The 15,439-nt window shown below is 38.7% G+C and overlaps 1 protein-coding gene across 2 annotated transcripts in view; it reads left to right on the forward strand.

Moving 5' to 3' along the window:
• Positions 1-582: 582 nt before the first annotated feature.
• banp (BTG3 associated nuclear protein) overlaps positions 583-15,439 on the forward strand; it is a 34,689-nt gene continuing 19,832 nt past the window's right edge. Inside the window, exons 1-10 of one of the 2 annotated variants that reach the window (XM_085281811.1) lie at positions 583-750; positions 4,958-5,036; positions 5,216-5,325; positions 5,417-5,616; positions 5,742-5,798; positions 5,971-6,143; positions 7,225-7,464; positions 9,203-9,361; positions 12,235-12,356; positions 14,422-14,493. In XM_085281811.1, the coding sequence (XP_085137937.1) occupies positions 4,967-5,036; positions 5,216-5,325; positions 5,417-5,616; positions 5,742-5,798; positions 5,971-6,143; positions 7,225-7,464; positions 9,203-9,361; positions 12,235-12,356; positions 14,422-14,493 (1,203 nt within the window). In that variant the 5' untranslated portion in view covers positions 583-750; positions 4,958-4,966. Of the gene's footprint in view, positions 751-4,957; positions 5,037-5,215; positions 5,326-5,416; positions 5,617-5,708; positions 5,799-5,970; positions 6,144-7,224; positions 7,465-9,202; positions 9,362-12,234; positions 12,357-14,421; positions 14,494-15,439 lie in introns of both variants that reach the window. The other variant, XM_085281810.1, reaches the window with a different exon arrangement.

A 15,439-nucleotide genomic window follows, 5' to 3' on the forward strand; every position in this document is an offset into this window, starting at 1 on the left:
GCTTGATAAAAATACACTTGCGCTTCAGCTGACCTTGAATTTTGTAATGTTTCAACTGAATTTGCTTTGTTTTTGTTGTTGTTTTTTTATCATTTTTGCTGATTATCTGTCTCAGAAATAAACATCAGAGTCATCTACATTATGAACAATAGTTAGTGGCCTGCTTAATTTCTTGTGCCAAATCATCTACATAAAAGGGCAAACAATGTAGAGGAAAATAAACCCATTTACTCCAATCACTGGGAAACCAAAATAGTAAAATACAGTAATATATACTCTATAAGGTACCTACTGATGCAAACAAAGACTAGGATTAAATCAAGATAACAAACAATCCTGAGGAGTTGGATTACCATGGATGTAAGAAACGTTTTGTGGACGTTTAAAAATTACAGGGTTAAACAAACATGTTATCCCTTTATCCAATCTCAGTGCTTGCCACAGAGGTTGTATTAAGATACTGTGCTTTATTTTCATGGGGTATCATGATGAGTAGTCGAATAAACTGTACAATTTAATGGAACTCGGCTTTTTTCAGATTCAGATAAAACAGCTTGAAAAGAAGCAATCGTGCAGTCTGTGAGTGGCGTCTACAGCGGTGACAAGCGGTCTCCTGCAGACTGAGCTCCCTTGAATGAGCGTTGAGGAAACCTCCGTGTGAAGCACACGAAGGCAAGGTCTCATCTCTCGCGAGGAACGACGCCATTATCGGAAGCTCTACAAACAACACGAGAATTCACCATTCACACGGTAATATAACCCAATCTTACACGGTACATGTGTTGTGTGCGAGAGAGAAGCTGCATCAAAATCACATTTAATTTAGCGATTGCTTCAGCATTAAACGAATTTTGCATTACGCTCCAAAGGCCTTTAGGCCCAACTAGCATGCTAACTACCACGCTAGCTTAAATAGCGTCTCCTTTAAGTTAGCATGCAAGCTTTCAAATCCGATTTTGTAGCGGCAGCTAACATTAGGTGCTAGTTATGATTCTGCTGACGCTAATTAACTAATGAAAAATAAATAAAATATCTGAAGTACAGTAGTTTTGAACCGTATGTCTAGTCGCATTACATAGATACATAACAAATAGATGCTCCAAGTTAGTTTTCCTCCGTTTATTCGCCTGTGTTTAGCATCGTCAGACCCCCGCCCAGTTAACTAACCAATCTAAAGCTCGTTAGTTTGGCTAGTAGACGTGTACCAGCTCCGTGCCATTTCTTTATATTTGTAAGCTAAACTGTAGTAATCTAGGCTAAGCAGCTAAAGTCTAAAGAAAATAGCCTGAAACAGCTGTGTACGACCGCGTTTCCTTATAGCTAGCCACTATCACAGGTAACGGTAGCCTGCTTTAAAAAAAGCGCCAGGAGCTTTTTGCAATTTCAGACCGTTTTACATAGGGCTTAATTTAGTTGAGCTACTCTAAAACTGATTTTCGCTCATTTTATGTTGGGCATAGCATTCAAATAAACCCTCTTACATAAATGGTGTGTGTCTTCAGTAACAAAGTTTCCTTTGTGTAAGTTTAAGGACAAAACACACATTTATTATTCTTTTTTTAAATGTAAAGTAATGGCGCAAACTATTACTCTTAAGCTGCAATCCATGCTTTTGTTAGTTACGTAGAGACGGGCTCACATAAAAATGTCATACTTTGATTATTGTAATTTTCCCTTATGCATCTATGCTTTTTTGCCATGTTTGGGAAACGAGGAAATGACTCAGGAAGACAAAGCTGCGAGATCATGACTCTGGATATCATTTCTCATACACACAACATGATTGTTAGTTTATTCGTGGCTGTTATGAGGATATAAGCCTTGTATTTACAATAGATGGATCCTTCTCTCACACATTTTAATTGAGGTGCTGTGCATTTCTGGAGTAATACTTTTGTTTTTAATAATTTGTTCCACAACTGCGCTAAAAATGTGTTGGTGTTAGCATTTGCATTACAGCTCCAACATTTTGTTTCCAAAATGTAGGCAAATCACTAAAGCAATTGTGCAGTTATGACACAAAGACCAAGGAAACCTTGAAAGTAGGCAAACAAAGCAATGCAACAAATGAAAAGCAGCAGCTAAAATTCGATGAATTATACAGGATTTTTTTTTTCAATATTTGGCAATACATAAAGGCTCAAAACAGGACAACTTATAACATGTATTCAAGTGAACTGATACACGGATCAGAAGTTGCAAATACTCTACTGCAACTTGCAAAAATAAATTAGTTTGGAGTGTGTAAGTGCTAGATCTTTCTTGGGTTACTGAATTTGACAGTTTTGTGGGAGTTACTTTGTCATATATTTGTTGTGTAAAGGTAGCTTATTAAAAGTGTAACCCTGACTGTATGAGTATGTATGAGTATTAGGACCACATTAAGAAAAAAATATTATCGATCATTTTGAGATTAAAGTCAAAATACTATTATAAGGGGGAGAAAAATTATATGTGGCGATTACACAAAACAAACTGCCACAGTTGCCATAGTCTCTGGGTTAGGGAAACCGTACTTCAGAATCGGTTTTAGTAACAAGGAAGCATATGATTTCTCATCTCTTGATAAGTATAAAGTGATAAGTCAAAAATATGCTGCAGAAAGATGCATCTGGTCAGATAGACAAAAACACAAATTAAGAAGAGTGGGTTTGTACAAAATTAAATGGCTGGTAATGGACAGATGCAAGGTTGTTGATGGTTCCACTCTTGTCCAATGAAGAGGATGTATGTTGTATCACAGAAAGGCTAATTAATTTGTTTCACTAATTCATCTAAACAAAGGATTTTTGTACAGGTATAGAAAATATGGCAGTTTGTCTTGACACAACAATGATGATCTCCACGTTTCCACTACTTTATTATTAAAACGATCAACAGTATTGCTTTTCTTTTAATGTGCTCCTAATATTCCGTCGTAGTAACTGCCACTTTGAAGTGTTACTCAGGACACAGGCATTTTTGTAGAGATCTATCTTTTGTTATAGAGCCCAGAGTTGTACTTGGTTTAAGAATATGGAGTTCCTGTGTGAGGACAAGAAAAGATAAAACTTAACTAAACATGTCAAACATTTGTACTGAAGGAGAGAACCTTTATTGTTGTACTATTGATAACATAGTGGTTATTATATAAAGCTACACTTAATGGAAGAGGACCTTTGAGATTACATAAGTAAACCTTGTGGTGCACACAACACGAATACTGCTAAGGTATTCGAATATTTTAATAACATTATATTAATTTTTTCAAAAATAATGATTAACTGCACACACACAAACGTACCCAACCAAGTATTTGAGCATAAATTGTAGAACATCAGATACAAGCACAGTATGTGTCATGAAAACTTGAGACTTCATGTAAAAGATAAATGGCACGAATGCCTTTTTCGGAAATCCTGTCATGAATACTTGACTTGAGGATGTTGACCACTGCCAGTAAATTGTAACTGAATGTTTCAAATGATGGATTGATCTGAAAAGCTGAGGCACACTGTATGCTCAAATCATTTTTTTTGGTTTTGCATTTCTTCTCTGCCAGGGGTAGTAGTTCTTTAGCAGCCAACACAAAGTCAGCTTTTGAGACTAAAGGAATATGGTTGTTATTTATGTAGCATTATTACCTAATCATCAGTTCGTAAACCTTTAGAAAGTGGGTTGTTTATTCCAGTACTGTTTTAACAGTCTTGAGAAGAACACTGCCTCTTTAGTTAAATTGTTTCTCACACTCTGCTACACATGTTATTTAGTGTATTTAATGGAAGCAGTGTGCATGCAGCTGCAGCTGCAGGCCTCGGTCATTGTCTTCACCCACTGTTTTGTGGTTACCTACATTTTGGCTACTTTAAGAGTCCAAAACACGATACTTCTCTTGCATGCAAAACAGAAGAAAATAGACTTCAAACTGAAGAAGGTGCCCAGGGCTGTTGTTATGCCTAAAATGTGAGTAGAATGTCAAAGGCAGCTTCACTGCTGCTTACAGTGAAGGGAAATACACACACAGTAGCATTCTTCCTGCAGCCACAGGTGTCTGTGCATGATTTTTTTTAATATACCTAATGTTGGTTTATCTCTGCACGGCACTATTACATGGCACAAAAGAGTTTCAATCCAATTCAATTGAGCGTTATTTAAAATGGTACCATATCACAACAACAGTTGCCTCACAGCACTTTATGTCCACTGATCTCACCTGGACCACAACACAAATGCCCTGGTAAAGAAGGCCCAAGAGTGGCTGCACTTTCTCTGTGTCCTGAGGCAGAATAACCTGAACCAGAACCTGCTGCTGGCCTTCTACCACTCTTCAGTGGAGAGCGTGCCCTCCTACTGCCTGGATGTTTGGTACGCAGGGGGCCACTACTGAGAAACCTGTTTGACCTGCTGCCCTCTGGTCCGTGCCTCAGTTGAATCAGGTCCCACACCTCCGGATTCACAAACAGCTTCTTCTCCTGGGCTATTCAGACTGTTAACAAAAACTATCCCCCCGCACCTCACCAATCTGAACCATTGTCCGAGTAACTCTCATCACTCAGGCCACTCACATAAGGACTCTATACTCAGACCAATTCCTTTAAACTACTTCCAAGCACTCTGTTCTCCAATGTGTGCCTTTCTCTTATATTTGTATATATTCCTCTAACTGGTTTATCTCTCCTTTTTACTATTTATTCCTGTTGTCTTATTATTTATATTTTATTCCTGCGCAGTTGGCATGGAGCACCCATATTTTCGATGTACATGTACAATGACAATTAAGGACTATTCTATTCTATTCTATTGTATTCTATTCTATACAATAATACAAAGAAAACAGAAATTCCCTACAATCATATTGCCCACTGCTAATGTGTAAATAGAAACAGACAGCAAAAAGATATTTTAATTTATATAAACATATCAGTAAATGAATATTTTAATGTCTTTTTAAGTTGAACATGTTCTTCCTGCATTTCAGCGGTGAACAATGTCTGAACAAGAGCTGAATGAAATTGTGCAAATAACAGTGGAGGACTTTAACCAGGAAAATCGTACTGGTAAGATTCCTTTGCAAAAAAAAAGGTCATTAGACTCTTTTTATAATATAAGGTTAGGATTAAGCAGACAGTTAGTACTTTTCTCCTGTGTAGAAGCACACCTTCACTCTTGAAGTAAAATCTAACAGGATGGTTTGGTGTGTTGTTTTGAGGGTGTCTTTTCCTTTGATTCATGGCAGACATGATGGACAATCATGAAGATGATGAAGAAAGGTCTCAGAAGAAAAGAAGGAAATTAAGCAACGGCCAGGAGAATAACAATAGCAATCAAGATATCGCTCTTATTAAGGTAGCAGCTCTTTATAAACCATATACTGTTTACTGGTCATACATTTATATGTAGTTGGTAGAGCTTAATTTTGCTTTTGAATTTTTTTCAGAACTTGTTGGTATCATTCACTGGGTCAATCAGCCAGCGGCTGGAGGGAATTGAGTCAAAGCTACAGTCTCTGGATGCTGCATGCAAAAACCTTGCACGCAAACTGGATAGCATGGCACCATGTGCCAGAAGTCCCATTCAGGTTCCTATGGTTGCAGGATCCCCTCAAGGGGCCACTCAGACTTGGAACAAAGTGCGATGGTAAGCTCTAAATGTTGGTGCCATATTGGCCACCAGTCAGTCAGGCAGGTTAAAAGTTCAATGAAAATGAAAACTATTTGTTTTGCTCTCAGTGTTGTCCCACAAACAAATGTTATTGTGAGCAGTGAACCGCCGAAGCCCTCAAGTCCAGAAGACACTCCTCTGGAGAACCTGCTTAGCAAGTGAGTGGCACACTTATTATACTGTATGTTATATCTGTCCAAACACACCACCACACAAGTTATGTCAAGTTACTGCCTTATAACAATTTTTCAGTTGAGCTAATAGTCTGAGTGTACCTATTTTGTTTTTCTGGCCAAACAAGATCTGTCAATGCATTGTGTTTCTTTGCAGCACAGTGACCAGGAGGCGACACAACACCATCCTAGTAAAGGTCCCTGGCCCAGAAGAGAGTCAAGAGGAACAGGAGAGTGGCTCAGAGGCCAGTGATTGTGTTTCCAACGGTGGTCAATCAAGCAATGCACAGAAAGGCCAAAATGTCACTCTCATCACACTCAATGCAGAAGGTATGACCACGCTGGTGAAGAGGCACAGCAAGGCACATATCTTTAGTTTCTTCTTAAAATTAGAAAAGGACAAGTATATTACTTACATAGAGCCATAGGTTGTTTTTAATGCCCATGTTACTCATTTTCAAACTTAGTTCTGCCATGTGTTCAAAATTTCTGTATCACAATTTTTCTACAGTAGAAAGTGACAGTCACATATGGTGAGCACTACCATTACTGATTGTGGCAGGGGGGGAAAAAGCTAGGGGTTTTTCAGCCTTTTTTTTTTTTTCTTTCAAAATGACTTCCTGATCTTTGGCGACTTCACAGCAACAAGCCTCAACAATGTCCCATCTGCAATCCCACTAATAGCAAAAACACTTATGCACTAAAAGTACACAGTGCTCAACATGTTCATCTGCATCAACTCTAAGGAAAAGTCACTTGCAGTAAATTACCCCCTGACATTTTTAGACCTCTCAGTAATTGATTTTGAATGTTTTGTTCAGTTTTTAGTTGTTTAATGTGTCTAACGTGACTCTTTCAGCTAATCTCCATATTAAATAGATGGCAAACTGTGCTGATGTGTTAATTTCCCTGTTTTTCTGCCTCAGATGCTGTTAGGCATTATTCATGCCTTGAGTTGCATTACTGTGTTTTTCTGTCTGAAACCAAGAGAAAATAGTTAACTATGCAAACTTAAACGAAGTCCACATTGTCCCATTGTTGTGCTTGCTGGTTGGATAATTTTTATTGGATCTGAATTTCTTGGTTACCTTCAAAGGCAAACTATTATTCATTCATTTGCAACTTTGGGTTACCATTATAAAAATTTCTGTTAGTCAGCAAGTTAGATGTTACCATATGCCTAATGCATTGGTCATGTGGTTTACTTAATAGCTAGCATACACTGTGACCAAACCACATATTCTGTTTTTTTATAACAGTTATACTAAGTTTTACACAAATTCACTCACTTCCTTTTTACTGCCACATGGGGGTGCTGTCATATTATATCAATTATCTCAGTGGCTGTTGCTGTAAAATATTTCTCAATCTGTGCAACTCTTTGAAGAGCCGTTCCTCCTCTGTTCTTTAGATGATTATCCAGCCGGCACCTGGTTAGGAGATGAGAACAACCCAGAGATGCGAGTTCGCTGTCCAATATCTGCAGCTGATATGCTTCATATCAGCACAAACTGTCGCACAGCAGAGAAAATGGCGCTGACGCTGCTGGACTACCTATTCCACCGTGAGGTCCAGGCCATGTCAAATCTCTCTGGGCAGGGCAAACATGGAAAGAAGCAGCTGGACCCACTTATGATCTACGGCATCCGCTGTGAGTCTTGATAACATAACCATCTAATACTGGTAATTTTTGGGGGACTATTTGTTTTTGACAGAGCAGTGGTAGGTCTGGTAGTGAACATACTTCCATGACAAGCTGATTGACATGCTATTTGTCATGCAGGGTTTGACTTTTTCAGTTTTTGATTTTAAGTAATAAATGAACTCTCTGAGACCTTTCCACGTTTCATCCCGCATTTCGTACAAAGCGGCACTGAGTAAAACACAGAAAATAGACTGCACTCTGTATTCCCAAGACGGGTTACAACAACATCCATTCATCATTGCACACATGCATTAATGTGCAACACATTTCAGAACATACCAGACTCTAAACGACAAGCACATGTCTGGTAGAAAGATCTTAATGGAGTCACTCTCAGTGCAAAAAACTCTTTGATTCTTGATTAAGTGGAGTCAGGGTTACACTGGTAGTGTATTTATTTATATAACTATAGGCCCTTCTTACAGTGTTAAAAGGGTCTCAGTTATCTGTAACCTATGCTCCAGAGTTCTGATGTACCCACTGTATCCCCCATTGGTGCAAGTAGACATAAGCAGAATTAATATTCTTTGTGAACTGCATGTAAGATGGTCAAATAGTCAGAAATCCCCTCCTCCCACACCTTGTCCACTTGGCTAAGGGATGTCTTGGTAACCTTTTGCTGTAAGTGTCTGGACAAGGCAAAACAAAAAAGATCCAACAATCACAACCTAGTCACACCATGACTGGCCAGCTGTGCTGAGGTAAGAAAGAAGTATCCCCACAGCACACACCATCATGCCTTTTTGCTGCCTTGTAGTTTGGCCGGTCAGACTCTATTTCCTCTCAACAGCATGGGTGTGTAGTTACATGTAGATTTGTTCAGGCCAAAGAGAGTGTAAAAGGTAAATGTTGCTTCTGGGAAAATGAAAAAGTCAAACCAAACCCAGTGTCTTAAACCTGCATTCTATCTTTGGGCTGCCAGGGGGCGATATATGTGGCTCCCGTTCTACGAAAGTCTTTGGGGAAATGACCCTCTGCCCTGATCTCTGTTAACACTTCTCTGAGAAGTTTATAGACTTGCTCAGTCATTTTGAGCTATATAAAGTGTTATCTAAAATAGGGAGGATTTCCAGGGTGTGTTCATTTGCTAATGAGGAAGAGTGATGTCACTGAAGTATGAGCCATTATTTGTTCTATGTATGGTTCCCATTCAGAAGAGAACAACAAAAAAGAAAGGACAATTTACCTTACCTACAGAGTAACTACCAATTGCAAATCAGGGGCTTTTACACACCTGATGTGTAAAATGTGTACGAATATGGTGTGCCGTTCACATCGAGCACACAATTTCAGCAGGATGAATCTGCAGTATTACATGTTTTGGATCAAGTGCGATTTTATTTATTTAGGTATTTATTACCCCCCCCCCCCCCCCCCCCTTTCTGCATGTGGATCTGAAAAATTCCTAATGTGTTTTTTTTAAAGTATAAGCTATATGACTGTATTCTTCTAAAAATGTTAAGAATTAAGCCTTAAGTAATGAGCAATCTGCTCATGCTCTTGCCACCAGTTGAATGTGTTAATATTTAAGTGTATAGAAAGTCACCAAAGCTAAAAGCAAAATATTTTATTCCCATCAGTACTGAAAGAGACTGAACGAGACAAATGAAGTAAGGAATATTTCACTAATTTTAGGTTGTTGATTTAAACCTTAGGTAACATTGACCTCTTCATGCTCCCACAGGCCACTTATTCCACAAATTTGGCATCACCGAATCAGACTGGTACCGGATCAAGCAGAGCATTGACTCAAAGTGTCGCACTGCTTGGAGACGCAAGCAACGTGGTCAGAGTCTGGCTGTCAAGAGCTTCTCTAAACGAACACCTCGCAACACAGTCACAGGTAAAGTACAGGTTGTTTTTTTTTTTTTTTTTACCAGAGGCTTGTTACATAAGTATAAATGTTTCTAACATCACTGGTACACGTTCATTTGTCTTAATGTGGAGATAAATTTAGCTAGTTTTCTGTAATTATTCTCTGATCAAAGTAGAGGCAAAATTGTAAAAGTAAACTGCAGCAGAAGGAGACATCTGTTGCACACTCTTTGTTTTTATTTATAGGCCAGTTAGAAAACTAGTTTTCTGTTTGTCAGTGTCAGTGGAGCAGAAAGTGAAACCACTGGATTCATCTTTAAAAGAGCTCTGCAGTCACACAATCTCGATTTGTAAATACTGGTGATGGCCACAGTATGTCTGAGCAAAAGTATGAGGTCACGTTTGGTTTGAGGATGGGTCAACAGATGGACTAAACCAGTTGTTCTCTGTAAATATGCATGCATTTTTATTTGGTGAGTAATAAACCCACCCTCTGTGTCTTGTGCCACGCACATTCTCCATGCAGATTCTGGATGATGCTTGGCACGTTTTATATGGTTGCTATTATTTAGATCACATCAAATAGTTCATTTGGGCACACCTACCTTATTTTCAAAATGTTTGAAATTAATTACACCTGCTAATATTCAGGATTTTCACCAAGTTCCTGGAATGGCAATATGTAGATGCTAGACATTTTGCAGGTCCTTGGCTACATTTTGTAACGGTGTCCAAACTCCTAATGGGGACATCGTCTCTGTTTTGTTTTTTCTAATCTGTGATTTTCTTGTGTGTCTTTCTCTTGTGAATCTTCCGTTCTCTTTTCTGTTCAATCCAGCTTTTTAACTAATCACCATTTTACCTACTCTTAGCGTTATTGCATTCAGGCAATGTTGACTTTTTGTAGGACTGCACAAAGTGCATCTCTATATCCATCCATCCAACCAGGGGTAGCAGTCTAAGCAGAGAAGCCCAGTCTCCTTCTCCCCAGCCATCTCCTCCAGTTCATTCAAGGCTTTCCTAGGCCAGCCAAGAGGTGTAATCACCCCATTGTTCCAGCGAGTAGACATACTTATCACATGCCTAAACCACCTCTACTGGAGTTTCGATCTATCCTTTCAGTGTGTAGAGTACTTTACTCTGAGTCTGTCCAAAGTGACTGAACTTCTCAACCTGAGTGACTGGCTAAGGGGCCAGCCACTCTTTAGGGGAACTTTTATTTTTGTCACTTTTATCTGTGATCTTGTTATTTTGTTCACTACCCAGAACTCGTATAGACTTATAGACTCCTTTGCATCCTTTACACCCTCCAATATCCTCCAAAGGATAAAGAGTTCTTTGACCAGGAGGAAAACTGGTTTGTTCTTCCTGAATCCAAGGTTTGACTAACTGATGGACTCTCCTTTCTAGTACGCTGGCATAGACTTTCCTAGGGAACGATAGAGCAGTGTTTTCTCCTTTTGACTCACCTCATGGTTTGCCAGAATCAATTCAAGGCCGACTGAAAGACTTCTTCCATGGCCTCATCAAACTCCCCTCTTACTGAAGTTTTTGCTTCAGCTGCTGCCAGAGCCACACTCTCCTTGGCCTGTCGGTACCTGTCGGCAGTGGTTGGAGTCCAAAAGACTAATGAAGCCTCATATAGCCCCTTCAGCTTGACTGCTCCAAATCATGTCCACCGTGTGGTTTGGGGGTTGCCATCACAACAGCCAATGCCATCAACCAGCGAGTGCACTGGTTAAGGGCAATGCAAACGGATGACTATATAGGACCATGAATCCCACTTCAGTGTTTTGCAGGAGCAAATATTAGTAGGCAAATTTGGGAATCCAAAATTGAGAATTGAAAAAAACACTACTATTATAATGGTTTGGGATAGATAGCCTTATTTGCAGCAAAGGGTGAATTAAATCAATTTCCACGTTTTTTTTTTTAAACTGCTTTTTGGCAGGAGTGAAAACAGTCAACAACCACAGAGACACAGAGTACTTTGCTTCATCTTATTTTAGCTATTTATTAGCTAGTTATTTTCAGCTACATGAAAGCTATTTCAAGACCGGAACCCAAAAGCAGTTTCTGCAGATGGTTGTAATCTGCACACAATGCCTGCAGTCCTTCCCTCCCTGTGAGTCAAAACCTCTCACCTCTGACCAGAGAAATGTAAGACTGCAGGGGAAACCCAAATAACCCATGAGCACAAATTAGGTGTGGGTTGTCAGGCCCCGCCTTTATGAGCCACAAACACCCCAGAATGTACAATGCAAAATATTAGTTGCAAATGCATCAAATAACATAAATCACAAACACAAATTTGTCATTTTGCATAAATCAGAACTGGAATATTTAATAATCAATTATCATATAGAGTCCAAAATTTACCAAGCAAGAGTTCTTCCTCATGTTGCAAATTTCTTTGTTTTCATGCTTAAAAAAGCAATCCGACTACTTTTCTCATTAATGTCACTTCTTGTAAATAGGTCTTTTATTACTTTATATTTAAACATTGAAAACGAGAAAGTGATATTTTATTTTGCGGCCAGGCTCCACTTTGGATGAGGGTACTGATATCTATTTGACATCTCTGTAGATGCTGTTGTGCATTTCCGTGGGATGATGGCCAGGTCTGGTCAGGCTTTCAGACTGCTGTTCTGATAACAAACCCCAGACCCTGAGTTTGGCTGCTACACCATGAATCTGTTTGATGATTCTCTGGAGTCTTTAATGTATATTTAAGTGTCTGATACATTTTAAAAACCGTAATATTCTGTGGATGGCCTAGGATGATCCAGAATTTCTTATTAGAATTTGGTTATGTATCCTGGAATCCATTGAAAGCTATTTCTCACCTGTTTTTACTGTGTACATGAGTGCATCACTAATCTTATTGCTTTTCTTATCTAGAGGAAGGAATCACAGAAGAAACGGCTCACATTGAGACTGCCACTCAACAAACCTTGCACTATACATTGGCCAATCAGCAGGTCCAGTTTCACCGTATTGGTGAAGATGGACAAGTTCAGGTGGTGAGTGTCAGATTTTTTTTATTTCCAACTCTCTTTAAATTCATAAGAAAACATTTTTATTGATTGGCAAACACAACAGAAGAAAATCTTTCTGCTCATATCTCTGTTCTTTTCTTTGTCATGTGTGTACTTTATCTAAGAGGCCCTCAGAGCTGAGTTCATAGTGTACTAGAATGGGTCACACCACCCACTACAATTACCCTTACAGCATTCTGGAGGAATAGTGCAAATTATGTCAGTGAACCAGTGACTCATGGGATGTACATGAACAGATGCTATGGTCAGAGGTTGCGTTCAGGCCCAGTACAGTGTTATAGGTAGGCGGATAGAGGAAGTGACTGGATCTTTTAGTTCCCTCAGCTCTGAAATCACCCAGAATAGATGATCAGAGTTAGATACCAAGAGTCACAATGTCAATATATTCAGAGTCCTGATGGGTTATTCAAGAAGGAACTAATTTATATTTTCTTTTTCTAGTGTTAAAACTTCATTTGTACAGGTTTGATAAGCCTATGTGGATACAATGTGATGAGTATTTCTGCTGTTTCTGGTTTACATCATACTATACATGATGCATAGTTTTGGCAGTACTCGTGACAGACCACTTCCCTGGGAAGGGAACAGATAGATGATAAAAAATACAGGGTAGACAGGCAGGAAGTGCTTTCAGGGAAAGGTGGGTGAGAAAGATTGTCAGGAGTTCTCCCTACTTGCCTGCCTGAGTAGGATTGTGCAAGTAATGGTCTCAAGGATTCACATTGTTGAGTGAGAGAGGGATTGCAACACCTTCTCAATATGATAACTTAGTCCTGTAGGGAAGACCATCCAACCTTACATCTGAGTATTAAAGACTACAGTTGAGCCTAAAATTTATTAGTACTCCTAATGCAGTAGGAGAAATTAATACTTGCAAAGAGTGATTGAGCATTGCAACCATCATTCCATAGTAACTCAATGTAATTTATCATCATCAAATTATATTTCCCAAAATAGAGCAGCTTAGTTGTTTAGCAAATAATTTGATTAGATTACATTAGATTAGCCTTTATTGTGTCTCCCTTGGGAGAAATTTACCTTGGACAAGCCAGGGAAACACGTCATGTAAGCTAGCAGATGCATACAAACTCTCATTTACAATTCCATCTATTAGCATTCAGTAATTTGATCAATAATGGCAGTAGAGAAAATTTAAAGCTATTTAACTTACAGTTTGGTACCCCGTACCTTTTTTCCATCCCTTTTTTTCACATTTTGAATTTTGGGTCAGAGTTTGATGGAAAGGTTGCCAAACCATGTAGAGATGCTGTAACAGATAATAGATTCAACAATTGTCCTATAAAATAGTAACATAAGGCTATTATTCACTCCATGGACCCTAAGCCTTCTTAAAAAATGCAAGCGCTAAATCATGCACACACCCATCATGAACACAGAAATACTTAAAAGTCGTCGCTTGTTCAACCTTCGTACTACTAATCAAACCCGGGCTGTGATCTCCAGTAGATCTTGATCTTGGATCGAAGGTCAATTCCTTATTTTTCTTTAGCTTTAACATTAGGTTTGAAAGCTTTAGTCACAACTGGGTTTTTTTTCCTTTTTTTTTTCTTTCTTTTTCTTTTTTACATTTTTTGTTATCACTCTACAGCACAGGTGTTGCACTCCAGGCCTCGAGGGCTGGTGTCCTGCAGGTTTTAGATGTGTCCTTGATCCATCACAGCTGATTTAAATGGCTAAATTACCTCCTCCACATGTCTTGAAGTTCTCCAGAGGACTGGTAACGATCATGTGAGTCAGGTGTGTTGACCCAAGGTGAGATCTAAAACCTGCAGGACACCGGTCCTCGAGGCCTGGAGTCCAACATCCCTGCTCTACAGTAATGATGACTGGGAAAACCCAAAGAGGATGAATTAACTTAAAAAGACTTTCTAACCACTGTGTGCAATTTTGTTATTGTGGGTTATGAAGATTATATAAACATACCTTTTAACTTTTTTTTTTTTTTTTAATCATATTCATGAAATTGTTCTAGCTTCAGCTATACCTCATCTTCATCTGTGTGTCTCAGATTCCACAGGGGCAGTTGCACATAGCCCAGGTACCACAAGGAGAGGAGGTGCAGATCACACAGGACAGTGAGGTTAGTGTGCAAGTGCGCCCGTGAAAGAGGGGTTGTAAAATAGAAAAGAAAAATAAACAATCACCCTGAGTCACTTCTCTAGATTTATTAAATTCACTTCACTAAACATGTATCTAAAAAGAATATGACTGTTATGTAGAACGATGGCACCAGTGGTTGTAGTCAGCCGTCTGCTGATACCTACCTTTCTTTATTGTTTATAGTTAAGTCAAATTTAAGCAGAGTTAAGTTTCGGGGGTAGAAAATCAATTCTGTGTATGTTATTGTGGGGGAAGTTCACAATGTTAATTTGTATTGTTTGAATTTAGTTAATGTTTGTGATTTGAATTGTTTAAACAGCTATCTGAAATTATCCACAATATTTGTTAGAGCTGGAAGAATCTCCTGTTTTGATTAACAACCAAAAACAACCACTTCTATTCATTTTAGCTAGTCAATGGTAGGACTGGTATGATTTCCACTGCATTTGTTTAACTATAAACAAAGGAATACTTGAAAAATGAATTTTTTGCACGACATTACATCTATTCAGTGCCAACTTCTTACGGCAAGAGAACTGCTGATTAGCATAATATACAATGTCTTATAAGAAAGCATAAGTGTGGAATAATTGTCCTGATTACATTGATTTTACAATGGCTGTTTAATTTTGTAATCTCACAAGCAGCTTATTGTAGTCTCTAAACTAGTCTACTTCTACAAAGCAATTTAAACAAGTTTATCAAGAACCTGTATGTTTGTTTTGCTCACACAATTAGCTGGCAGCTAGCTGCTTGTCTGGTGTTGCGCTAGACGTTTTAGACATTAGTGAATTTTAGCCAAAGTAAAGTTTTTTCAGTGAACGTCTTATTGTTTATATATGCTATCTGCCAGATTATGCACAAGGTTTTGAATTTTGTTTTCATGTAATGCCCAGGTGGCTTATTTTCCCCACCACACATCCTTG

This window comes from Mchenga conophoros, linkage group LG7, assembly GCF_057382185.1.
Source record: "Mchenga conophoros isolate Kocher_MC1m ecotype Shallow Benthic linkage group LG7, M_conophoros_male_GT1.1, whole genome shotgun sequence".
Taxonomy (NCBI): domain Eukaryota; kingdom Metazoa; phylum Chordata; class Actinopteri; order Cichliformes; family Cichlidae; genus Mchenga; species Mchenga conophoros.